Below are 25,998 nucleotides of genomic sequence, written 5' to 3'. Positions count from 1 at the left end.
CAATATTTGGGTCATATTATACAACATAAAAATAATTACTTCAAAGTTACACTAAAAGATACAGCTTACTTAAAACTACAGAAAACTTTTATTCTTCACAAGTCATTTTGCTAACAGAAGAGGATAAATATATTTTTGTTGTGGGTTATCATTATATTTAAATGCAGTCTTGAAGTCGGTATTATAGCATTGTATAGTCACAAGCTGTATTGTAGAATCTAAAAAGGAGTGCATACCACAAGTATTGTCGGATCTTGTGTTTAATTTTGCACTTCTTTCTACTCAAGAAAAACATTCTGAGTATTTAAACCCTCCAATAAAGCCTTAATTTTTTTTTCTTTCATAACGCATTTGCAGATTAAGTAGCAATCTGATATCAGGAAAAAAATCTAGTTTTCTCATCATTTATGACAGAAACTTCATTATGGAAAAAAATTACAAAAAAGAAGCCAGTAAAGGTTCTCCATTATAACCAGGCTCGGATAAGGTTTGGGGTATGAACAGTCCCCCCTATACAAGAATTTTGCATTTAGGAAACTCTTTCATGCCAAAATATCTCAACCTTTACCAATCTGACTGCTAAAGGACATACCTGAATGAATGAAAGCAAAACGGGAAATCTCATTAAATGTTCCAGCAGCCTCAAATCATTATGAATTTTCCAATACAGCATCCGATAATTATATTAGTTTTCCAATAATGTAGTTAAATGTCTCTCATTACAACTAATTGAGAAAGTACAACAGATTACCCTATCTTACAGCTTTATGAAAAGAAAATCATGTTTGATCAGCTCTGCCAACAGTTGAGTGCATTGACATGCACGAAAAGTCACAAAAATGTCAGCACTTACCTTTCTGTGGGTCAGAATTCCCTTATTGGATATTTCTTCCTATATGAACTTCCAAAACTGACCTACAAAAAGTTGTGTGAGACTTCATATCCACAGTAATTCTTTGATCGCAGTCATAAATATTTCTAGTTACCAAGTCTAAATAGGTTGTTAATTTTCTGTAAATGTCAAACTCAGAAGCTTTCCTGGTACTCCTGAGACTTAAACTGCCTCTGACCTTCAAGGCCACAGTTCTGGGGACAGCCCAATTAGCTTTACACGAATGTCTTTGAGATAACAACCTGCAGGCAACAGGACAGGGCATAACTGGAGCTGCACAGTCTTCACTACTGGCAATGAGGAGCGTGCTGGAGGAAATCCAGATGAAACTTGTAGGGTTGGCAGTCAGGCTGTTTTACCCCCAACAGAACAATAATATCCACATTACTATTGTTATTATTATTACGACAGTTATCCAGCTAAGTAGAGCTATAGCTAGTAGAGCCTTGCATAGCTAGGTGCATTAGGCACTGAGGTGGTAAGACAGACAAAGCACACAGAACTTACTGTGCCGGTTGTGGCAGAATTGCCCTTTAAGCCTGAGCAATGGGCATCTCTCAGCATTTGCATTGTGAAAACACATCAGAACTATGAAGCCTATTTGGAGGCAAAAAATTAATGGCCATTCAATTCTGAACTCCGATACAGTCCTTGGCAGCTTACTTTTTACAAAATTAAAAAACAAATTAACAAAGAAAAAGCTGAGGCAATAAAGGAATTTGCTTTTTTAACATGCCCATAAATGTCTTCACTTAGAGATTCCAAACTCATAACCATTTAAAACAGGATGACAGAGAGAAGAAGCAACTCTAAGTGAGATTCAATTATTCATGGTAGCATTTGCAGTCACGAGCATGACACCAATGGCCTGCAACCAGAAACAGTGTGCAATTACTCTTCTAGCTCTATTTTGATACCATCTCCTGTACATCACCCATGTGTTTCAGAGACTTCAGGGCCAGAGGCCGTGAGGACATATGCTTTCTATTGCTTTACTCACTTGTGCCTACAGGCTAGAGAGCAGTGTGGTCACTGCGCTCAGCTATTTGGTGCTGAAGTCCCGCCCTTCATGTCCAGGGCAGCAGCAGGTAGCCATGGTTCCATGCCACAGAGGGCTCTTCTGCCCCGTCCAAAGGAGAAAGTACAGCTAGTGGATAAAAAAAATGATTAGGAGGACATAGGAACATCTCTGCGCAGCTAAGTCTGAATACATCTCAGTATTTCAAATGCTTGGCAAGAAAACCTGTAGAAACTTTGCTTTCACATATGAAACAGGCTTCTATCTAATAAGCACAAGGCTACAATAATAGGATGCCTATAGTAATATCAATAACAATAATAATTATGTTGATAAAGGAGACAGTTCTGTAATAAATATTATGGTGATTAATTTTCCAGAACTTTCAAATGGCCATTTCAACCCACTGTCTTTATATATTATGAACACTGCATATATGTCATAATTGATTTTTTTTTTAACTTACAGCTTTTGAAATATTTACAGCTTTAATCAGCAACAGACACAAAATATGCATAGGAAAGACAGTACAGGGGACACCTATGACACATTTGAGAAGTGCTACATGGAAAGAGGTACAATTATTAAAAGACATGAAGATACCACAGAAGAGATCACACTGTGTGAGAGAAAAAAGTATTTTGCAAAAGATTTAAAATGATTAATTCTAAATCTAAATTAAGCTTTCTTTTCTTCTACATACCATTCATTTCTGCCCTGATAGCAATTTTTCTGATTAGTAAATAGGCTGCCCAAAGCAATAAATTTATTTAGAAAGATGGGCAATAGGAATGGATAAGAGAGCACTGCAATGAGCCAATAAATTATAGCTGTGTCATGTCTCCCTATTCAGGAACCACTAGCTGCTATCCTGGCTGCTTCCATACAAGCACTACTTGGTTAATACCAAGTACAAATTTATCAGCTAGCAAGAACCTATCCTCTCATAAACTTAAACCTGGGAATGGTTTTTCACTGACTGTCAGGACAGATTATTCAAAGTCCTTCTTTTCTGTCTGCATTCAACATAAATTTTTTTCAAAAAGCTTGAGAGAAAGTGGTCATTATTTAAAGGTCAGTTTTGGAGAAAGGTAATGAATACAGTTAAGAGTCCTGAAAACCATCTAAAACAAACCTGAACAGAAAAGATGCACTGTTAGAGCCAAGGTGGGAACACAGTTAAGGTCCACTGCTGAATATAAAAACTTACTGGGTCCCTCAGTGGCCATTTAAAATAATTCAAGTCATTTGCAGCCCTTCAAATGACCAAAACCAGCATTTAGAGTAACCGTGTGTGTGTGTGTGTGTGCACGTGCATGTCTGCGTTTCTGGGGGAGGAATAAAGCTTGAAATCACAAAATTGAGAATAATTTATTTTGTTCTCTTTTAATTTGGCATTTTTCTAAGTGGGGCAGACAGTGCCCCAGGGGTAGAATGGAACCTGCAACCCATAAAATTCCAGCTATTTCAAAAGAAAATCTAAATTCTCCTTATCATGAAAAACAACAGTGATTTAAATGTCAGCAAATAGAATTATTTATCAACAGTTGCACGGCCTCACAGAATGAAACCCAGTTCAACACTATTCTCAAAGAAACCATATCCCTTTCTTCAGTGCAAAGATGGGAATGAAAATGAGTACTGTAGTGACTGATAAAGGGGAGCTATTGCTTTCCAATAAGGTAAATGGCACAAGCCTGATCCCAGAGTAATTTGGCATAAAACTGGTTTTCCTGGTAACATGAAAAGGACATTGTGTGTGGAGTCTCTTCCCATTGATTCATTCCCTCTTTTCAGGCTCCGGCGCTGCTGGAACAGATTGTCTCCTCTAGTGCAAACCCAAGTGACATCTGATTCACGTACTGGCAGCCGTTCAAGCCTATCTGGACAAGCAGGCCTCCATGAACTGGGGACTTCAGGTTTTTTTCCACAGCGTTTATCAGCAGTTTTCATGCTGTTGAAATGATCTTGGCAGTGCCGCTCACAGTAATCCCTCAACCCTTTGTGCCACCGCTGTTTGGAAACACAGCTCTCCTTATTTCTAGGTGTGTTATCTCAAAAGACTTCAGCCTCGGAAGGCTGTGCAAATGATCAGTTAAATTGGACTCCTCAGACAATTCAGATGATGTACAAAATCAATGCCCTGTAAAAACTAATATAATTTTTTTAAATGCAATTAAGTTAACTAGCTGCCTATTTAACGTTAGCATTTTAATCCCCCAAGGGCTTGGAGCTTGCGAATGGTAGAGCACTGCAAACATCACCTAAATACATTTCCTCTGGGTCCTAGTCATGTCCTCAGGTGCCAGAGGTCACTTTGGGTATTCAATTATCAAATGAAAACCAATATGTTAAATTCATGTAAGTAAGACACATGCTTAAACACCCATAGTGACTGGGGGGACAGTCTGTGGAATAATAGAACAATTTGTTGTATATATGAGGGAAAGAATTTTATTTATCTGTACCTACAATCACACCCAGGAGCTGGATAAAAGAGGATGCCAAGTGAAACAAATTCTGTTAACAGAGTGCCTCAAAGTATCTATGAGTGAATGTCTTACAACTTATTCCCTGAGGGAAGAAAAGGAACCAAATTTGTACCTATATATAACCATCAGCACATGGTACAGTGTTTTTTATCGTGAATGAGATGTTATCCAATGAAGGATCCTAAGAATAAAGCAAATTAAGACCAAAGCCAGGAACTCTGGGGAGTCCTGGAAGTAACCAAGGATGAAAGCACAGCCTATTTCAGGCGTTTATTAAAGCATTTATCTATTTGGTACATAAGCATCAGTTCTTCAAAGCCAGTCTGAAACACTGCAACAACCAAGATATAAGCAAGCTTAAACAGTACCAGACAAACCCATTCAAAATTACAAAAGGCTGGATAAAAAAATTGCCATGGGTCAGTGCAATGTCAGAAGAAGAGGAAAGATTTGATAAGACTACACTGAAAGATGCCCATGCTCAACACACATCAAAAAATAACTTCACAATTCAGCAGTTTGTATACAAGATGACAAAAGCCCAAGAATGAAACCTACTTGAAAAAGATTTCTATAGCTGTTCCTGAAATTGCACATTAACCATCTTTCTGATCACATTAGTAACGTAACAGCTGAAAGAAAAAAGGTACAGTAAGTCCAGCCTTCAAAGTAGAAAATGCTTACTTGTGAAACAAAAAATAGGAAGTACATACAAAAACTCTCCTTGAAAATAACCCTTAAACTCATTAATATTATGTGTCATTTAAAGATCAGTGAAACATGCAAAAAGGTGATGGCAATGTTCTAGTGATAGGAGGAATTAAGTAGTAAAATTCTATTTATTTTTCAATAAGGAATAATTTATTGCCAAGATTAAACAATGGACAGAAGATAGTTTGTTTTACCTATGAGTACAATTCTCACAATCATTCAAACAGGATATACTGTTATTTAATGTGGTAGTATTCTGGATGCAAAGCTCATCAGATTTCTCCTATTATCAATCATTAAGGGCAGATCAACTTGTCTTTTCAACCTTTGAGAAAATGCAGGAAAAAAAACCCCAAACATTTATCTCTATACATAAAATACACATGATAATGTAGACAACATTTTGGTGATGAATCTGAGATCTGATGTAGTAACACTTTGCATTATCTACTAAATATGACAAAATGTAGACCTAAAGGTTACGTAAAGATGAATAATGTGACTGTGTGGTGTAGTTCCTTACCATGTCAATAGCATTCTTCAGCAGTTTTAACTACATACCACTTGCATGCATTATTTCTGTATTGAAAAGAGAGTCCTTAGATGATGGATAGATTAAGAAAGCAAGTTTACCGAATCCTTTCATTTTATGTACTGATTTACCAGTCCCTTCAGCATGGAATCAAACACTTCTTTTTGATGTAATAGGAACCTGTACCCTATTTTCCTCTTTGTAAAAAATTACATTCTTAATCAAAGTCTTCTTTTACTTACCATAGTAGTAATTTAAACTGTGAATTAAACCAGTCACCTTACATAACCTCCTAATGTATTTACCACATGAATCAAAACCTAAAGTGCTCTGTGATTTTTAGTGTCCAGTATAAAAGAGCTGGGGCTGTAAGGCACAATCACAGTCCAAATATGATATAATTTAATATAATATCCTCATTACGCAAATAATTTAATATTATATGTTAAAAACATGCTCCTATGTAAAAGCCTTCAGAAATTAATCATTAATCATCTTCACAGCTTAAATTTATGCATGTGGGAAAATTGTTTGGATAAGTCATATGTTACTGATAGAAAAACAGATTGCCCTGACATGCATTCAAATACAAGCATATATTTTCATCATTTGAGATTCAAGACCTGGCTACATCCTTTGCATATGTCACTAATGTGGCTCTTCATGCTATGCCACTAAACAAACATCCAGCTGGTAAGTAAGAAAGACGGCATCACTAGAATGTGTAATTTCTATCGCAATTTCAGATGTAATTACAGTCTGTGTACATATTTACAGGATAACAGGCATTATGAGCATGTGGACTATAATTTACCAGTTTTTAGTGGAAAATGTCCTTTATTTGAGGTTTCCTTTACAGTCAAGCTCTCTACCAGAAACTTAGACCTTAGTGAAGATAAGCTTTAGGGAAATGGTACAGTAATTAGCAAGTACAAGAGCTAGTTCCATGGGGAATTCAGAAATAAGAGCTTTCCTGCTGGGATAAATAGTGGCAGTATGGAAATCAAAATGTTTTGTTATAACACTTGACGATATTAAAATCAGTCTCTGCTGAATTCTCTCACGTGGGAATGAAAATTCTTTTGTGTAGTGACTGACACAATTAAGAAATATCTAATGTCAAAATAGAAGCTTCAAGTAATTTTTCAGATGAGAACTTTAAAAAACCCAGAATCATATTAAGAAACACACACTGTTTCCCCAACATTCTAAGCAAGCAAAGTTCTCACATTTTTGTCTCTTGCACTGTGAATGAATATTCTAAATAAACTGGACATTTGTAATATGCGGCAAACAATTTGATGTCATTTGTCATTACAGTGGTCTTATTATTCTATAGAGTGCCTATGGGCAGGCAGAATAAAAATATGTAAATTTGCCAGAAAGCCAGTGTATTCTGCCCTTAGTTGTATGCACCTCTTTGCTTACTGTGTATAATTAGCATACAAAAATAAACTGTTGTCAGGTTTCTTATTCAGTTGCTTTGCTATAAATATAAGTTGAATCACCAGGTCAAATTAGGTTTTACACAAGAAAAGAAATAAAAGCACTAGTCTTTAAATACAGAAGAATCATTCTGCAGCCATTCCACAGCTATTACACTCTACTTTGCAACAATCTTGAAAAAGCTGATTTGGTAATACAAATGTGCTTGGCATATTCTATAAAGGACATACAAACCATTTCCTTCAATTAGCAAAGTTAAGTTGATAAACAGCAAGAGTTTAAAATTTCTTTTTATGCCAAATGGGAATAATTGTAATTTGATTAGAGTTGTTCTATCATAGTACAACTTCGTTTTATGACATAAATCTAATTTGACCACATTCTAGAATATTTTTCATGGGAATACTCATTGGCTAGGATGTCATGAAGCATGTTAGTTTTTCTCCCTCTTAGAAGACTACATTACCATCTCTACAAAAGCAGAACACTAAGACTTTTCACCAGGCTCCTATGTCCCCATGAAGACACCTGTATCAATAAACTAAGAAGTTTTTCAAAGTGGAAATTAAAATTCCAGCTCCTACTATAAATTAAATCACTCTGTAATATAGTTTAACAACAAAACTTTATTTCCTGTGGCATACAGTCAAGTAAAAATAAAGCAAATGGTCACATACATACATATGTGTGTCTGTTTCTATGTGTGTGGGCCCATGCACACACACGTTATTGTGGATCAAAGGAAATGATTCATTATTCCATCTTAATTCTGTGTAGACACTTGTCAGCATTGCAGACCACTTCCAGTTTAGCAAAAATGAAAGCAAGGTTTGTCTCTGCTTCAGAGGAGTCCAACTCAGAAAAGGATTTGCAGATTCGGGTTCAGAAGCACGGGCAGAACAGTGTCACTAACACGGTACTGATCTAAAGTAAAGGTTGTCATCAAATAAAGAATTTATGACTATACATGGCTTTTTGACTAAATCTATAGCCATAACTGATTTCCTCAAGTATGTAAAGTATTTAGGTAAAGAATGGAGTCTCTGCTGAATCAGAGTCCATATGCTTCATCTAAACAATGTTACTTGAAAACACTAAGTTAACTGGAGCTGAAAAGTGTTGCTCGCAAGTGTCAGCTCAGCGTTCTTCTGAGTGATGATGCAACCAGTATTTCAATTCAGAGGAACTAGTGGGCTCCATCAGGAACAGACCCAGCTGGAGCAGGGAGAAGAGGCAGAGAGGGCTGAGGGGATTCCAGTGATGCCCTATCCCATCCCCACCCACATTAGCATGCCTAATGTGACTGTGTAGCATAAACATTATGCTGCTAGCACTGCAGCAGGAGCCTGCAAGTGGTCTCAGTCATGGTTAAGGCTTCTTAGGGTAGGGAAGATATTTACATACTAAAAGAGGTGAACAGGAGAGAGGGGCAGGCAGGATACTCTCGTTTCCTAATGATATTGTTGCCCTGCATGTTGTGATAAAGCAGCAGTTTGCTAGGTGAAGCCTACAAGAAGACATACAATCCACAGTTCCTTAGAACCCTTCTGCCATGGTGATGTACTTACAATGTTATAGCAAATTGTTTTTTTTTTTCACAAAACATGGGTATAGAATAATTTGTAAGGCAAAACAAAACAGCTTATATAATAATCTGTCATATGAATGGCTCTGCTGCTTGCCGTACTAGCATAGGTTAACTCCAATGAGTTCTTGGCAGCTTTGATTGTTCCCCTCCTTTTTATCACGGCACCTTTCTTGACATCAGAGTGTCTGTTGTACTTTACCCATACATCTCTTTTCCCCCAAATCCACTGCTTCCATTACCTGTGTGTCACGGCCCATGCTGGACAGACCAGGGAGGGGTTGTGATGAGTTTGAAATTCCCTTGGGAGAAATTAAGGTGAAACGACACCAAACGAACAGTTAAACATTTTATTTATGGCAGAACAGCCTGAATTTGGAAGGGGTAACAGTAGGTGGCAGGGTTTCTCACAACAGGAACTGGCATGAGACTACCTCAGTAAACCATGCAACCTGTGCTAACCACATATACATCAATTCAGGGAATAAGGAGAGCCCTCCCATTGAGTCACAAGGTTCAGAGTGGACCCCCTTGCTTTCTAGACTCTTCAGAGAAGAGCCTAGGGGCAGCTGGATCCACTCCTCATCCCAGACTTGGTCAACCGTTTATGTCTAAAGGGATGAGGTGTAAGGATTATGAAAAAGGAGAGCGAAAGAGAGAGGGAGACAAAGAGACAAAGAGGAAAAGAGAAAAATTTCACCAGTCCTGGGTCCAGCATTCATCCTGTCAGCCTAGAGGTCCAGTCCTGGTGGGCACACGTGTGTGGGGCTTCAGTTTGTGCCCTTTTATAGTCTCCTTGTCCCTCCTTTGGGTGGGCACTTGAACTCATTATGCTAATTAGGTGCCATGTATGGTTTGTACCTTCAGAACCTTTGAGAAATGGGTCAGTAAAGAAGACTATTCAGGATGTACCCTAATATACCTTTATCAGTGTTCTCTTGCAAGCTGGTCTTAAACTCAAAAATATTAATCCCTTCCAAGGTATATGTAGGAGACTGCAACTACTTTTTAGAAATACCACGTACGTATCACCTTGCAAGTTTAAGCTTGTGTGGTTTGTGATAAAGTTCAGAGGTCAGTCAATTCCCAAAGATACAGAACTGGTGGTCAGCAGAGCAGAACTTGTGCACAAAGGAACAGGGAAAAGTTCCTGAAGCTCCTTGTTACTGCCAGAGCTTAGTGACGTTTAATTGTGTCAGCTTGAGCTCCACAAGCGTCACATAAGTCTGCATATGTTTGAGTTGTTGAAAATTTGAGGAGAGGAAAAAATGAAAACAATTTTAAAAAACCTCCCAAACCAACACCTCAGTTCTATTTCCATTATCACATATTTCTGAAGGCATAAACAATAAATCAATATGCCCAAATTGCTGACGCACTCTGAAAGGGAGTATTAAAATCTGCTATTCATTTTTAGAGGCTGAACAGTTGCACTATGAGTCTTATTTTAGAAGGCAGTGTTGATCTGAGCCCCAGGAGCTCACGTGGACCCCTAGAGCCCAGGCCAATGCCTGGATTCTGCTCAAAGTTGGGAAACTGGATGCAGCGTGAAGCTCAGGGTCATGCACTGGAAAGTGACATTTCCCTCACAGTCCCAGAGGGAAAACACACATTTGGAGTTTATAAGCAAAGTGTTTTATTACCCTTTCTATTTGCACATACAAGCTGCTAAGTATATAAATGTGAAATAATTATCACAGAATCATAGAATAATTCAGAGAGGAAAGCAACTCAGGAGGTCTCTAGTTGAGCCTCCTGCTCAAAGCAGGGTCAGCTTTACCAGGTTATTCAGGGCTTTATCTTCTAAGAATGGAGACTGCACAACCTATAAATCCATGTAAACATAACACAGATTTTTATATATGTGTATATATAGATATAAAATACTCTATCTAATTGATATCTAGAGTTAGAAAAGCAGCTGATCATGTTCCAAAAGGTTTGGATATCAGCTGTTAAGGCATATATACTGTGATCTAAAGTATATATGGGCTGTGATCTAAAATTAGAATTCATTGTAAAAGAGGAAAATAAAGGTCAGGTTTGTTTACTCATGCCATAGACAAAACAGTGCTCTTAAAAGCAACTGAAATACTATTCATAAGTGAAATATAATTCACAAATGTTATATTAATTTGACTTCTGATGGCACTATGCTCCTGATGAGAAAATAACTTTACTTAAAAATCAAGATCTTTGAAATGTAATGGTACAAGCTCAAAGGCACTGATACCAAACCTGCTGCTTAATTGCTGCATTTCTCTAACTCTTCACTGCCAGCTTGGGCAAACATGGCAAATTGACTGTTCCATTTTTAGGGACTGTGATCATGAGGTGCAGTGGTATTATTTCTACTGGTATGCATGAATGTTTGGTCTTTCTGATTTGTTCCTGTGAGATTTCAAAAATAACAAAGCTGCAGTGGTGTTAGAGATCCATACTTCTCTCACTGCATATACTTTATGAATGGTAGGCACTTTAATATTTGAAAAACACTACTCTTCTGTCCACTGAACTGAATGTCTAGACTGTAACAGATATACTGAAATACATGTAGATGCAACATGTTAATGGTGTACCTGATTTTCCTATCAATACTACAGGTAGAACCTTGAGGCATGTCAACCATTATTCTTCTATTTTTACCATCTGTGGCTGTCATGGTTTAATCCCAGCTGGTAACTAAGCACCACGCAGACGCTCACTCACTCCTCCCCCAACCAATGGAATTGGGGAGAGAATTGAGAAAAAACAATTAAAACTCGTGGGTTGAGATAAGAAGAATTTAATAGAAAGAAAGGAAGAAACTAATAATGATGATAATAATAATAAAATGACAATAATAAAAAGGATTGGAATATACAAAACAAGCGATGCCCAGTTAGTTCCCAAGCAGCAATCCTCCCAGGCCCACTCCTCCCAGTTTATACAGTAGGCATGACATCCCATGGTATGGAATACCCCTTTGGCCACTTTGGGTCAGCTGCCCTGGCTGTGTCCCCTCCCAACTTCTTGTGCCCCTCCAGCCTTCTTGCTGGCTGGGCATGAGAAGCTGGAAAATCCTTGACTTAGTATAAATATTACTCAGCAACAACAGAAAACATCAGTGTCTTGTCAACATTCTTCTCGTACTGAATCCAGAACATAACACTATACCAGCTACTAGAAAAAAAATTAACTCTATCCCAGCTGAAACCAGGACAGTGGTAGAAACAGGAGTCTACTTTTCCTAAATTAACTATAAAGGTTTGAAAATTAGTGCAGAAGTTTGAAAATTTTTCCACTTCTAAAACATTATGTCTGAAATACATTTGTTTTCCTTTGCAGTTCCAGATGACTCCAAAGGTAAACCATTCACACTCTACAGATCTGTTCAACATACATAACATAAATAACAGAGAGGTAGCAGTTGTATTTTTTTTTCCTTCCACATTTTAGCTATGTTTTAAGATTCTTAGACATCAAAATTTTAAATAACATGTCAAACATTGACATGGTTAATGGTAAGCCTTGGTATTAGAATTTGATATGCCACTTGATCTTGTGCTAACAGTTAAAATACTAAAAATAAGATACTAAAACTAAAAATTACATGTCTTAGCTTGATCATTTCTCTAAGGTAAATGGTCACTGTTGTCACTGTTTTATTAAAATCCTGTAGGGTTTGTGCAATCCTCTCAGGTTTGTGTAATTGCCTTTGCACAAACTTTTTAGAGCTAATTATGAACATTTCTAATGCTTTGTAAGGTACTTCCACCAAACAATGAAATCTAACCATACCACCAGAAAAAAACCCATAGTCTAGAGCCAAACCCTCGCTAGGTGCATTTAAGTTTTAACTCAGCATAGAATGGAGACTGATTTATTCTCATTCATTTTTACTGTTCCTAAAAATTTGGGCTCCAGGTCAATGATGAGGTATTACCATAATTAATTAAAAACCCCACAATAAACACAAATAGGTATAATTAAAAGGTCTCACTCATGAATGAAGCAGTAAAGAGAATAGGCTATGAACTTGCATGCAAGTCAGCAACTAGGCACTTTGTTTGTGTGTAATAAATATTTAGTTTTAAAATAATTTAAAAACTTCTACCCAAGACTAACTGCTCAAACAAGAATACAAGGTGATTGATTACACTGGGAAAATTACTTAGTAATTAATCATTCCAATAAACTAGTTATTTTCATTGTTTTAAGGGTTATATCTTCAGCCTTCTCTCAAGCCTTAACGAAAATGCATTTTGCCCTATTGCAAAACTCTGCTGCTCTCTGAAGGTTAACAAGCATTGGAGAGTAAGAAGGTGGGAAATTAATTCAGCCTTGGTGTCCTCTCAGAAAACACCTGGAACTGCTGTCTTTTGTGGTAAGGGATCCTAAATCAAGCAAGCCTGCATGACTTCAGTGTTGACAGCATGCCCAGGCAAGAGGAAATCTGAAAAAAGGACAGTCCCAGGCTACAGGGCAGAAGCAGGGTAGTTGGTCATAAATTTGTATTTAAATTGACACCAGAGACCAACTAGCAGGCCAAGAATGAGAGCTTTGTGTATTTTTCCTTCTTTAGTGAGACACTACCTTTACTTGAGACTCTAACCAGTTTTGGGGACTAACATTACACAGAATTCCAGCCTTGAGGAAAAGCGGAAAGCTAACAATGGGCCTGATGTCTACATCAAACAAGCTGTAACTTCCTAACCAGGTGTGGATGGCAAAATTTGACCAGACTGAGAATGGAATGATGAGATGACTAGAAAATGTGGGTCTGAAGACCTAGTTGTCAGTTATAGTTATTAATGGAAAAACTTATTTGTTCAGTCTAAAAGACTACTTTACTTATGCTAACTACTCAGCTGATGACCCCAAACTTTCATCATCATCTAAGTCTTGTCTTGGTATAGCCAATTCACTCTTGTCCATGCTGCGACCTTGGTCAAACTCTGGCCAAAGGACTGAGCTAATATACTGATCAGCGGGCTGCATTACAGCTGCCCCATAGCAACCATTCTGGCCCCCATATACTCACTATTTTGGGAGAACAAAGTTGCAGACGTGACAGTCACATCATGGCAGGCTGCTCTTGGCAGATCCTTAGGAAGAGGAGTTACTGCCCACAACCAGCCAGTCAGCTGCTCCTGGGGCTGCGAGCAGTAAAGTGACTGAAGACCAGCCTCCTCCACTCCTCGGAAACCACTTGCAAGACAACAGTGCCTGCATATAAGTGGTGCTGAAGTTACTTAATAGGCCTGGTTTGCCTCTGAAAGTCTCTGCATTCTGAATAACTGGGTGGGGACAACCTATGAAAAATTACAAGAGTGTTCTAAGAATCCTTTCTTCACATCTACATGGCTTTTTAAAAGGCAATAAGTGTGCATCAATTACTGTGTGGTGACAAGCAGAGCAATGTCTGCAAGCTTTCTCCTGGGAGATGAGCTGGTAAGAAGAAATTGTGTAACTGTTTGGACCCAAGGATGATATTCACTGAAATTAGGTCTGCCATTTTTGCTCCAGCGTGGCCTACTCTGGGCCAGAAAATACAGCAGACTATGTAGGGATGTGCTAAAAAACGTGATCCAAGCTATACCTCTTCTTCAGTCTGGGTTTCCAGGCTGTTGGCATCTGTAATGGAAATGAAGCTCTGGGGAATGGGAGTCTTTTCTCTGTCCTCCTGTCCCACTGCTGGCAGCCACCTCACCCTCCTGGGTCCCATTGCGCTGACATCTCTGAAAGGTGACAATTCTCTTGGCTGGTCTAAAAAGGTTTTGTCTACAAGGAAGAAAGGGTAGTCTTGGTTTTGTTTCAACTCCAAATCCTAAAAACGTGAATCAACAGTGTGACTTCACAGCAAAAGAAAATTCTTAAAATACATACCAAGATTTAGATAAGCAAGCTGGTTAGCAATTAAAGACAATTCCATAATATGAACAATGCAGGTTAAAGGGTGGGTTTAGCAATGTCATGTATTATCACTATGCTTTAAATATGCCATCACTATGTATTATCACATGTATTATGCATTATGCTTGGATTTGAAATGGGGCAGGAAACTTTAGGGAACAAGTAAGGGCCAAAAGAGGCATTATCCGCCTAAGCGCTTGGCTTGACATTTGTGATTAAGAAGGAACATTGCATTTCTTTTCAGGGACAAAACATCTCATAATACTGCAGCTGATGCAATATTTGAAAGAGAAGTTGATGTCTGAAGATATAAAGACATAAAAAATTAAGCTGATTATTAAAATATTTAAGAAAAAAGGTTATTTCATAACACATCTTTCATAGCAAGGTGTTAAAAATAAAATGCCCAGTGCTGAGTCAAAAAAAATTCAGATATTGGTGATTGAAACAATGATCCTTAAATTAAATACTAAGCAATTGTATTTCAACAATTAAATCAAAAACATCCCGAAGTCTTTCTTCTGGGTAACACTACTGTTATGTTCTTCTATAAATCCCATCTCCTAGCTGCTAATTAGTGTTTCTTATTCACAAGGGGTTTAAGCACTTCCTGAATATTGTCTCACATAGCCTTTAAAACCTTCACAACTTACTGATGATTAAAGATTGAAGTTGTCTCTGTATTTTTTTTGTTTCCATATCACTGGAATTGTCTGGGTTTGACTCAATTTATGTCACAGCCCCGACCTGCACACTATCTCTAGCCAGAACTCCTACAGGTATCACCTACCATCTATAGAAATGAAAGCTCTAATACTGATCTGGGAAAAACTTTTCAGATCACAGTAATAAGTAATTTGCCTATAAGCCATGAGTTACTAGACTTGCTTATACTGGTGCTTCTCCAACCTTTTTCTTTCCATTATGAGAATGAGGATGTTTCTCCCAAACTCTATCCACCTGTTCAGTCACATGGCAGAATAAAAACTGTTTTCTTTTAGTATCTCTCTCTGCAAATTTCATTTGGTACAATGGTAAGATATTCACTGTAAAATCTGGTGGTGACTCTATGCTGTAAAGGGTACTTTTTTCCCCAACAGAAACTAGCAGAAGTACGTAGCAGTGACATTAATTGCTTTCAGCTGTAATTCCTTCTTTGCGTGACTTCTAATTGCTGGTGCCTTGCTAGAATGCTACAGGCTGCCCGGCTTTACCTGAAAGACTATAGGCAATGAGGTGCTATGGGCTTGTTCTGAAACACTTCTCCTCTACCATAAGATGGCAGACAGAGTACATAAACTTTCAATAATACACTAAAAATTACAACTATTAGATCAATATGTATACAATGTTCACTACTGTCCCTACTGCATGATCCAGAAAAAAATGGTCTCACTGTACCATTATCTGCATTCATGGTATGCTATTAGTTCATCATTGCAGCTCTTTCAAAACAACATGACTTGGCAAGAAAAAAATTAATAAAAATTTGATCAGGCATAAAATGACTGTATTTTTGGGTAAAGTGCAGAACAATAGCACAATATAGGTATGGTATAGCTTTTGTTTTTATTCAGCTGTTTAGTATGCTGTAGGTATAAATGAGACACTTAAACCAAGCATCAAAACCGAACCTTTCAGACGTTAATGTGATGATAGCTGTGTTATTATGAGCCTAATGATATCTAGTGCACACAAGAATACATAGGTGTCATGCTGGGAAACCAATGATCTGGCTCTCATTCTGACTGCAGGCAAAGAATATCTCATCAAAGCTATAAATTTCATGAGTCTGTTCCCAAATTTAAAACCCTTAAGGAAATGGCTTTCATGGTTCAACAGTTTTAAAGGGTTGCTCTTACTTGGCTTTGTAACAAGGAAATTAATAGTTCTTCCAAAACAAATCAGAATTATGCCATAGCTGCATGCATTTTCATGCTGTTGCCTTCAGCATTTTACTTCCTTCTCCAGATAACATCGCTGTAGAATCCACATTGAATTCACCGTGGGGAAACATTTATTACCTGCTACTATTTTGCACTATAGCCTTAGATAGGTGATAGAAGTCGTTTACTCATTGCTATGTAAAAATTGTTTTCTTTAGGTCATGTGAAATAGAGTCAGTTTCTAATCAACCTTCACTTTTCACAGAGTAAAACCTATCCAGCCTAATGTCAGGGAGAGTTAGTTTCTGTAGCATAATGCAGAGCAACCAACCAAGAGGTAGACAGCTTATGGGAGTGCAATAACAAAGCACTGAAGGGATATACTTCCCTGTCAGTATGGTTTTTTCCCTTTAAAAATTCTGACTGTGCAAATATTGAAGCTCCTGAGAAGGAATAATCATGTTTAAATAATTTTCTTAATTTCAAAGTATACAAATGCTTTCTAATGAGCAGAAAATGAATATTGTGTTAGGATTAGCTGTTGTATGTCACATTTCATGCATATAATGCACTACAACTAGTGCTGTTCAGGAGAAAAACCATAAATGAGCACCAAATGTCCAGTGTAGTAATACATTTCAATGTATCAATAACAAAATAACAAAATACTATGGATTCTCATTTAACCAGTAAGACGTTACCATTATACTGGGATTAAAACACCGAGATATATTTGCTTTTGTGCAGAATTCTTATGACTGCACAACATTTTAGATCTAACTGTTTCAGTGCCTGTGGAGCTACAAAAAGGAGATTAACAGCATCTGTGTCAAAAATAGCTTTGCTTTTTTAGCTCATGCCAATCATTTGGAGTCCTATCTCTAATGCGAGAATGTAGCATTCAGAATAAGAATCCTTGCATGACAACAACAATTAGGTAATATACTAAGGAAATTCATCTAATAGCAAACTACTGCACATATATCTATGATATATCTATGATACAACAGAAACCATACTCTCATGAATCAGAAAAGTTACTCTGTGGGTGATTGACAAGAACTTCCACACCTTAAATTGCTGACCCCCATATGAGGGAGTGGAAAGGTTAGACATTGTTTTCTAAGAACAAAAATTATAGTAATAGACAAATTTGCTCTTCTCTGAGGGTGAAGTGATTGTCTGTAATAGAAAACACAGTGTTGGAGTCCACAGAATTCTCAACAGCCCACTGTTCCACAGGGGGAAAGAGCAAACATGAAGGACTGAACAAAACCCAACAGTAATCCATCATAAACTGCACAAAAAGCAGTAAATTTGGTTTAATATGAGGAAAATGACAGTTTCTCCACAAGCATGGAAAACAAAATTGTCCCCTAAGCCACCCTAAAATAGCTATCACTGGTGCAAACCAGAAAACTGCAGTTCCCAACTGGGGAGCATCACGACTGCCATGCGTGAAAGGGATGGAGTGGGAAACAAATAGTTCTCCATCTAGACTTTCAGAGCAGCATGTGACTCTTGCTATCGAATAGCTGCATAGAGGGAGAGAGAATAAAATAAAACGGACATTATAACTGGCTGCTCGAGCACACGTACATAGAGGTGTCTGTTTATATTTACATACAAGGAATATACTGCTCTGTAAAAATGTCTGTAATTAGCTGAATTAAAGCTGTCTAAACTTTTGCTCATCCCATCTCTAAGTTAGCCTTTGAGCATCTTCAGATATGGTTTGAGCTTCACCCTACAGGAGCTAGGCTGCTTTCAGTATCCAAGCTGGCTTGTGTTTGACTGCAGCATGGACATACCTTTAATAAAAGCCACGCTATTCTGCATCACGTTTTCAACTTAGTTCTGACAAAGAGTAGCACTCAGAAGCGACATGTCATAGTCGTGTAGGACTGTTGCAGCCATCTGCTTTAACCAGTGCGCTGTACCCAAAAAACCTCCAGACACTGAGAAAAAAAAATACGATGAAAATGAAATTCATACTGGTAGTCTGAAAACTCAAGAATATATAAAAAAATCAATCAAATTTTAATTAGATCAAAATCAAGATAAAGGAAATAAAGTCACCTATTTTGTATCATCTTTATTTGATCTTTATCAGTTAAAAATCCCTCTATTTAGTAAAAATGTCTACATACAAGTCATTAAATAGGTCTCCTCAATTTTTCTGGAAGGGATGAAGTTAGGACTGCATTTTGATTCAGTCACATTTGTCACACTTCATCTAAACCCCAGCTGATTATGATACAGTGCTGATTATTATTATTTTGCAGTGAAAATCTTTAAATTCCATTGTTTGAATTTTGAATTAAATAAGTTAACCAGGGGACTGGTTTCTATTTATCAACCCTGACTGTAGACTTCTGATGACATATGTTGGATTTCTGAAAAAGGGTTACCTAAAAGTATGATTTATGTAATTGTACTTTCACATTAAATTTTTACAAATTTAGGAAACATACAGAAATACTCCTTTTAAGCTCATCAGCATGATGCATCAAATGGAAGCTTCTGTGTCCTTCAACATCGGTACCATTTTTCTCACTCAGGTGTTTGAGAGCCAAGTAATATATTTTCATACAAAACCTGAACACCAAATAATCACCTTTCTCATCTTATGCACCCATACAGTCCTGGGCTGTCACAGAGCTGAGACTCACATCAAAAGGACAAACCTGCTGCCATGGACTGAATGGAAATAGATTATTTTGCACAAATGAGACCCTATTTGCTAATTTCAGACAGGATACTTTGGGTGGATAAACCCAAACATCAAGTGCACTGGGGATGGGGGCGGGCAGAGAGGCCAAGACATAGCCATAATCCATCCCAGCCCGTAACTCCCTCTGCCACTACCCTACCTCTGTGTAAGCCCGGTGTAAAACCTCATTCTCTCACCCTTGCTTAGAAGTTACTTGTTCTGTCCTTCAAAATTCAGAGGCCTTTCAGCCCCTTCCAGTGGCAACCCTGCCCCTTCTTCAGATCCTGGTGAGTACCAAGCTTTGAGAACTGACCATGGCTTTCTGGGTTAGCCTGAAAAAGAGGAAAAACATTCATTTCATTCTCATCTACCCTGTGATCCTACACACCACTGCACAGAGAATGGTCCATAAGGTCTTGTGTGGTAAATCTGCGCTTCTGGCTTTCCTAAATCTGTCTCTTCCACTGCAGTGAAGTCAAAATCATATTCCCCCTTTTTTCTGAGATGGCTACAGTGGTTGATCTGCACCAAACAGACCAATGCTGAATTTATTTTATATGCTAATTTATATGATAGCTGCATTCGTTAAAATGAGATCTAGTGTTATTAAACTCCTGTAGAGTAATTGTGATTGAAATTTGTCCATGAGCTACATACATTCGAACCTCATGAACCAGAAAAGAATTTATAAAAGATATTGCTTAAGCACAGGCATGTTGTTTTTAAAATATCTAAGCTATAATTTATACAGACAGGATAAAATTGAGGATGAATACTATTTACAATCTGGTTTAACACTCAATATACAGAATAACAATAAAAATATAGAAGAGTGGGAAAAGAGGTGAACTTTTTCAATTGAAGACGATTCATTTCTCCTAGAGCAAGATGAACTTCACTCAAGGGACTTCAGTGAGTGTTGCTCTAATCCTAAAACAGAGTCTGCAAGATTTTTGGTTTCTTCATTGCAATCTGTGAAACTATGCGGCTGTAAATCTACATCTGAGTTTCTTGTATTAACTTTCCCATTCACGGACCTGCATAGGCTAAAAAGCAGAGGTAATTTGATTTCCAATTTACATTGGAAATCAAAGTGATGAATATAGGAAGGAAAGTTTTTTATTTTAGATTTTCACTACTCACTTAAAGGTCTAATGACACAGCAAGGAGTTATTTTATTCTATTAGAATGGAAAGACTGGCATGAAGGAATTAGACCTGGGTAAGATGGCTTAATCAAGACAAAAGCTTGATATTTATTAAAAGGCAATGATCACGTGAACATGAAAAAGATTTACATGGAAGAAAATGATAATGCAACATGAAACCAATTAAAAATCACATTATATACAAACATGTAAAACTAATTACTTATGAAAACATACTGCACATACCAAAAAATCCTTGCCTCTACCCATCAGCTTTCTATACCATGTTCAAAAAGCTTTTAGAATTTTATTGGTATAGTGCTCAGTTCTGATAATTCAGCTTTTAATGCAATCAAGACTATCACCAGGAGCTACTTAATTAATTCCCCAGTGCAGCATGAATTTAATTTTCAATGACTTTATTGAGAACTTTTTTTAAATTTTACAATGAGAAACTATAATCACTGTTACACAACTTGCAAATATTTCAAACAAGACAGCAATCTCCTATTTTTTTGATTTTTTCTGTTCCAAATTCAGATCCTGAGATGGATTTTCTGCCTCAGCTTCATTTTCATCTTCCTGTAAAAGAAAATGAAAACCTGAACATTAATCAACTTATTGAAGTACACTTTTTGTACCTGTTTGCACTTTTTGTACACTTATGCATATGTATAGAATTCTGTACAGACTTTTGCCATCTTTTGCCTGACCAATAAGCATAAAAATAAGCTAAAAATGTCATTTATTCAAGCATTTGATTTTGCTCGAGTAGAAATAAAAATGATAAGAAATTTAAACAAGTCTAATCACCTGCATTTATAGTAAAAGAATAATTTAATGAGTTAATATTTCACTGACCAATTTACTGGATGGTTACATAAAGAAATTACTAAACCACACACGGATGACAAGATATTCAAATGTCTGCAGCAGACAGCATTACACACCTTTCCTTTGTTCTTGACCAGAGGTTTCCACTAAATTACTTTCGAATGCAAGAACTTTCATCATTGTTCTAAAAATTACTTTTGAAAAGCATCTGCCATTGAAAAATATTTCATTTTTTTGAGACCAGATACGTTTACTTCACCATTTGATAAAAGACAATAAATTTAACTTCAGAGACACTTTATGTGCTGCAGCATCATATTTTTGTCCCATCTAGCATATTTTCTTGACAGGTCTGCCAATTTTCCAATTACTTGTACCACCATATGTTATCTGAAGATCAGTCAGGTCTAAAATAGGAAACATGAGCATGTCAGGCAGCAGCATGCTTACAATATTCTACAGCTTCAGCTCCAAGAGTAGGGATCATAATTCACTACGGGTTCCTCTGGATCTCACTGAAAAAATGAAGTGACATCATAATGCCCGTTTCCATAGGAATGGATACTATTTTATGTCCAGTACAAAATCGTGACCTCCAAAGTATAAATTATGGAAGACTGAGAAAACTGTTTTATAAGGCAACTTGCAACCCATCGCATCTTGAACGGTCCTTATCACACAGTCAAAGTATGGCCAGTTTTCCTGCCTGCATTTTAATTCAATATACAGCGAATCCTCCTCATTCCAAAAACACTAAGGAGAAGAAGTGAATAGACATTGGGGAATGAAGAAGTGTCCTGGCTGCTGTAACACCACTCATCACAAGTCAAGAGTTGAGAGAAAGGAAATGTCAGGGATGTTAGGTGGGACCCAGGAACCCAGGTGCAGTTTCCTGCTTTAAAATAGCACCTTTCATTCTTCTAGGAAAATATCTTTTTGCATCCTAGTCCTCCTTTCAGCACCAAAGGGTGTTTTGTAAGAATAATTATAATAATGATTTAGAGGTACAAAATATATAGGAAGATCACATGGGCAGCACAAAATAGAACAGCAATGGAAAATCTCATTAAAAAAATGTGGTCTTGTATTACATTACACAACACTAAAATAAAATTGAAAAGCTAGTTGTTCTATTAAAGAAACATACACTCCAAACCATTCTGCTTCTAAATCCTCCCCCCTTCTGGGGATAGGCTAGGCACTGAGAAATATTTACATGACTGACCACCAAAGGCTAAAAGCTTTTTTTTCTTATCTTTCTGGACTGTCATCTCTTCAATTACCTTTAAAACACACAGTGAGCCCTGTGGCTCTTCTAGTTCAGGTGAGGAAACATGTCTGTGCATGTGTGTGAAACCAAAGATTGTTGATTCTTTGAAATTACAAATGTAGCATATATTCAAGAGAGTGTAATGTATAGTACACATACAAAGGTCAAACTTCTAAAGAAAATAAAGGCAAGGCAGAATGGGAAACAAAGTGGCAGTGTGTAACTAAGCTTAGATGTACTGCTTACAGGTGACAAAGAATATTGCTGAATAAAAAAGCCACCCACAGAAACTTTTGGCTGCTATAGAAAAAGAGCCAGGTTCTTTAATGAAGGACTTGTTAATAAAAGAACAGCAAATCTGCATGTTTCTGAAGGTCCTTACCTACAGAAGTTGTATCCCTACTGACCTCAGTGCCAACTAATCCACCTCCCTAGCACAGAACCTGCCATTATTCGAACACTCTGACTTGTACTCCCTCATATGGGGAATATAAACCCTACACAATCATTCTTTTCCCAGCACACTTGACATATTGCTTAGGGCTTCCTATCCTAATAGAGGGAGCATGCAGAAATTTCAGAGACTACAGGGCCATACCTTCACTGAGGACTACAAGAAGGTGAAGGGATATTAGGCTCAATAGGGAACATCTGCTTCCTGAGTCTATTTTTTGTGGACGAAAAGATTTTATTCAGTGAAAGAGGCTTTGTAACAGAATCTTCTGGCTTTGTGTAGACATGAAATGTTTTAATTCTGTGCTTATAAGGTCATGTTTGCTCTCCAGCAGATTTCCTAGGTTACAGCAGCAGCTGCACTGATCAGTGCTTTCTGAGATGAAGAAATGATGGCTCAGTGGCTATGGCAAGTCCAGGATTTGCTCTGTGTGAATACTCAAGATGGAAGCATCTGCTTTGGGATATTTTGCAGTACCCATACTCTTTCCTTTGTTCATCTCCTGTTGCTTCAACTAGGTAAAACATATTCAAACAGGTAAAATCTACCAGCAGAGTATAAATTAGACTTATGCAGGCAGATTCCACATACAAGTCATCCAGGTCCCTGACTGATATTTTGTTATTTTGATATTTTTAGGCACAAAAGGTTTTTGAATAGTATTGTATTAAACCATGCTCCGCAGAGGACATCTTAATTTTGTAGAGGTGCTTTTACTCCATCTGTTTTCCAAGAACAGAAACTCACATGTCATTTTGAAACAGAAATCTAAGTTTAGTATCTCTGAACATGGGTGACTGCTATGCAAAACGCAGAGTAATGATGGCTGATCTTTCTCATAGTATGAATTATCAAGGGAAGAAAACTTTTTGTCAGATATGTCTTCAGCCAGGTCAGTTCCCAGACCTGTGCACTGCCACATGAACAACAGTGCCAGCACAAAAGAGATGGCAGAAATGATTGGTGGGAGACACTGGAAAGTATGAACCACTAGTTCTGGTACTCATGCAGCTTTCTGCCAGAAAAGAAGTGACAGCAGTGGCCTGAGAATGGCAAACTTACTAATGACTGAAAATAATGAGAAAATTTTGAGATGTGAACTCTTATAAGTGCAATATCACTGCCAGTACACTTGGGAAAGATTTGAACTGGCAATTTAGAGCACACATATCAACCGTACTCCAAGATGTGAAGACTCACTATTCTTTCAGTTTGCTGGCAATGCAAAATTTCTATGAAAAGTTTTATCTTTTTTTTTTAATAGCCCAAGAGGCATCCTGATGATGCCACATAGAATACTGAACTGGTTGGAGATTCTAATGTCATTAATAATGTTTGAATTTTCAGCTAAATAGACCATATAGCCTAATTATCAAGAAATTATGCCAAACACTGTAGAATAAACATATTTATTTGTTTTACTAATTACCACCTATCATTATCATCTTTATAATCCTTTTAGTTCTGATGATAGCAAAGGAAAACCTTTTATTTTCGTGTCTGTGGTAGCAGTGTGTAAAGTTGCTATTACCAGTGGCTACACAGCAGATAAATACTGAATTCCAGTTTGCGTTTCACAAAAATTCAGTTCACATTATTCCTATTAATGACTCACATCTCTATTTTCTGTTATTCTTTATTTTGCTTCCAGCCACCTATGACTCTACTGTCTAGTGCTTTGTGTCCTAAAAATCCTGAAACAGAGAACAGGCATTTTGGTGTTAAGTTGTTCAACGATCAAAGTAGGTTTTCCTAGCAGATGTCACAAATCAAACTTCTCTCAGTATCTTTTCTGACTACAGACAACCACAGACTTGAATATCATACAGTGAATTTGAACACACTAACGTAAAGGTTTCCTCAGCACAGATCTGGTGACTTGTAAGAGTAGCAAAGGGAAGTGAATCCCTCAAGACTGTATTACTACTCTTACTGAAAACATGCATTTAACAGCCCAAAGATTATTTTCATGTTGAAATGAATGAATTGTCGTTCTTTCAGATTTACAAACCCAGCAGTGATAAGGAAAGGCACAAAGGGCTTTATAAAGTGCTGTTAAAGCCAACAGCCTGAATTGAAATGTCAGCTCAGGAGCTCCTTAAGCCACTGATGACTGGACACCTCATCACTGTCCTGATGACGCTGATGGACTGATGGACCTTTCACATCAGCTTTTTTCCTACATCCTTTCCCCAGGCAACCCTCCTTTTCCCTGATGGAAACAAGGTATTGGATTAAAGGGTCCTTTGGATGCTCTACAGATGTCTTTAAATGTCCTATGGACATCTCTTCCTTCCAACTACTTAGTCTACACTTTGTAGATGAGCATTTATGGGTCACAGCAACAGAACAGGACCAAGAATTTAAAACTGAGACCTTACAATCTCCCACCTAAATAAGTGTTGTGAATAATTATTAAAGTATTGAGCATTCAATAGCTTTGCTGAAGTTAATGGGAATACTTCAATATCTAGATGTCTTTAGGTGCCAAAATCTTAAGGTAAGAAGCTAACTTTTAAGATCCTATTTCTGAAAATTTTGATCTGACAGTTGAGAGAGACTGTCATACAACTTCATCCCCTTTGAAAGAATGTTTAAGGTCAACTACAAATGGTGCTCCAAGCAGAGAATAACAGGTCTGACGTAGAAAGTTAATTTTGTAGAAATTGTTCCACAATATTCCCCTGTAGACAAATTCTGGCATGGGGCGGGGGGGGGAAAGCCGCCTAGAAATAGGGTTTTGGGCGTCCCTTTCTCTTTCCCCCTCCTCCAACCAACTTCATTCAAAATGTCTGAGAATTTCTTTTTATTCCATTAGTTAATGAAATGAAATCTGAAAGATGACAGTGAATTAGAAAAGTCTTAACTCTACAGGGAATTTGACACTACTCTGTATGTAGAACAGATTACACCTCAATTAACTGTGCTAGGAAATGCACCTATTCACAGATTTGTGCATTACACCACACCTGTAATTTCTAAAGGTGCATTACAAAGGTATACTTACTAAAATAAACTTGCTGTTGCGTGCTTTGCAAACTGTAACCCATAAACTTAATAAAAAGCTATATATTACAGTATGATGTAAATGAACATCTGAATAATAAGAAATTATGCAAAACA

General features: G+C 37.3%; 1 protein-coding gene across 1 annotated transcript in view; it reads right to left on the bottom strand.

Moving 5' to 3' along the window:
* Positions 1-20,581: 20,581 nt before the first annotated feature.
* The window catches only part of PHF14 (PHD finger protein 14), a 168,579-nt gene continuing 163,162 nt past the window's right edge, over positions 20,582-25,998 (bottom strand). The window contains exon 19 of the mRNA XM_010561476.1: positions 20,582-20,899. Within this exon, the coding sequence (XP_010559778.1) occupies positions 20,825-20,899 (75 nt within the window). The 3' untranslated portion in view covers positions 20,582-20,824. The remainder of the gene's footprint in view (positions 20,900-25,998) is intronic.

This window comes from Haliaeetus leucocephalus, unplaced genomic scaffold (genome assembly GCF_000737465.1).
Source record: "Haliaeetus leucocephalus isolate CR32 unplaced genomic scaffold, Haliaeetus_leucocephalus-4.0 Scaffold146, whole genome shotgun sequence".
In the NCBI taxonomy this organism is placed as follows: Eukaryota; Metazoa; Chordata; class Aves; order Accipitriformes; family Accipitridae; genus Haliaeetus; species Haliaeetus leucocephalus.
This window is presented reverse-complemented; position numbering and strand designations above follow the sequence as displayed.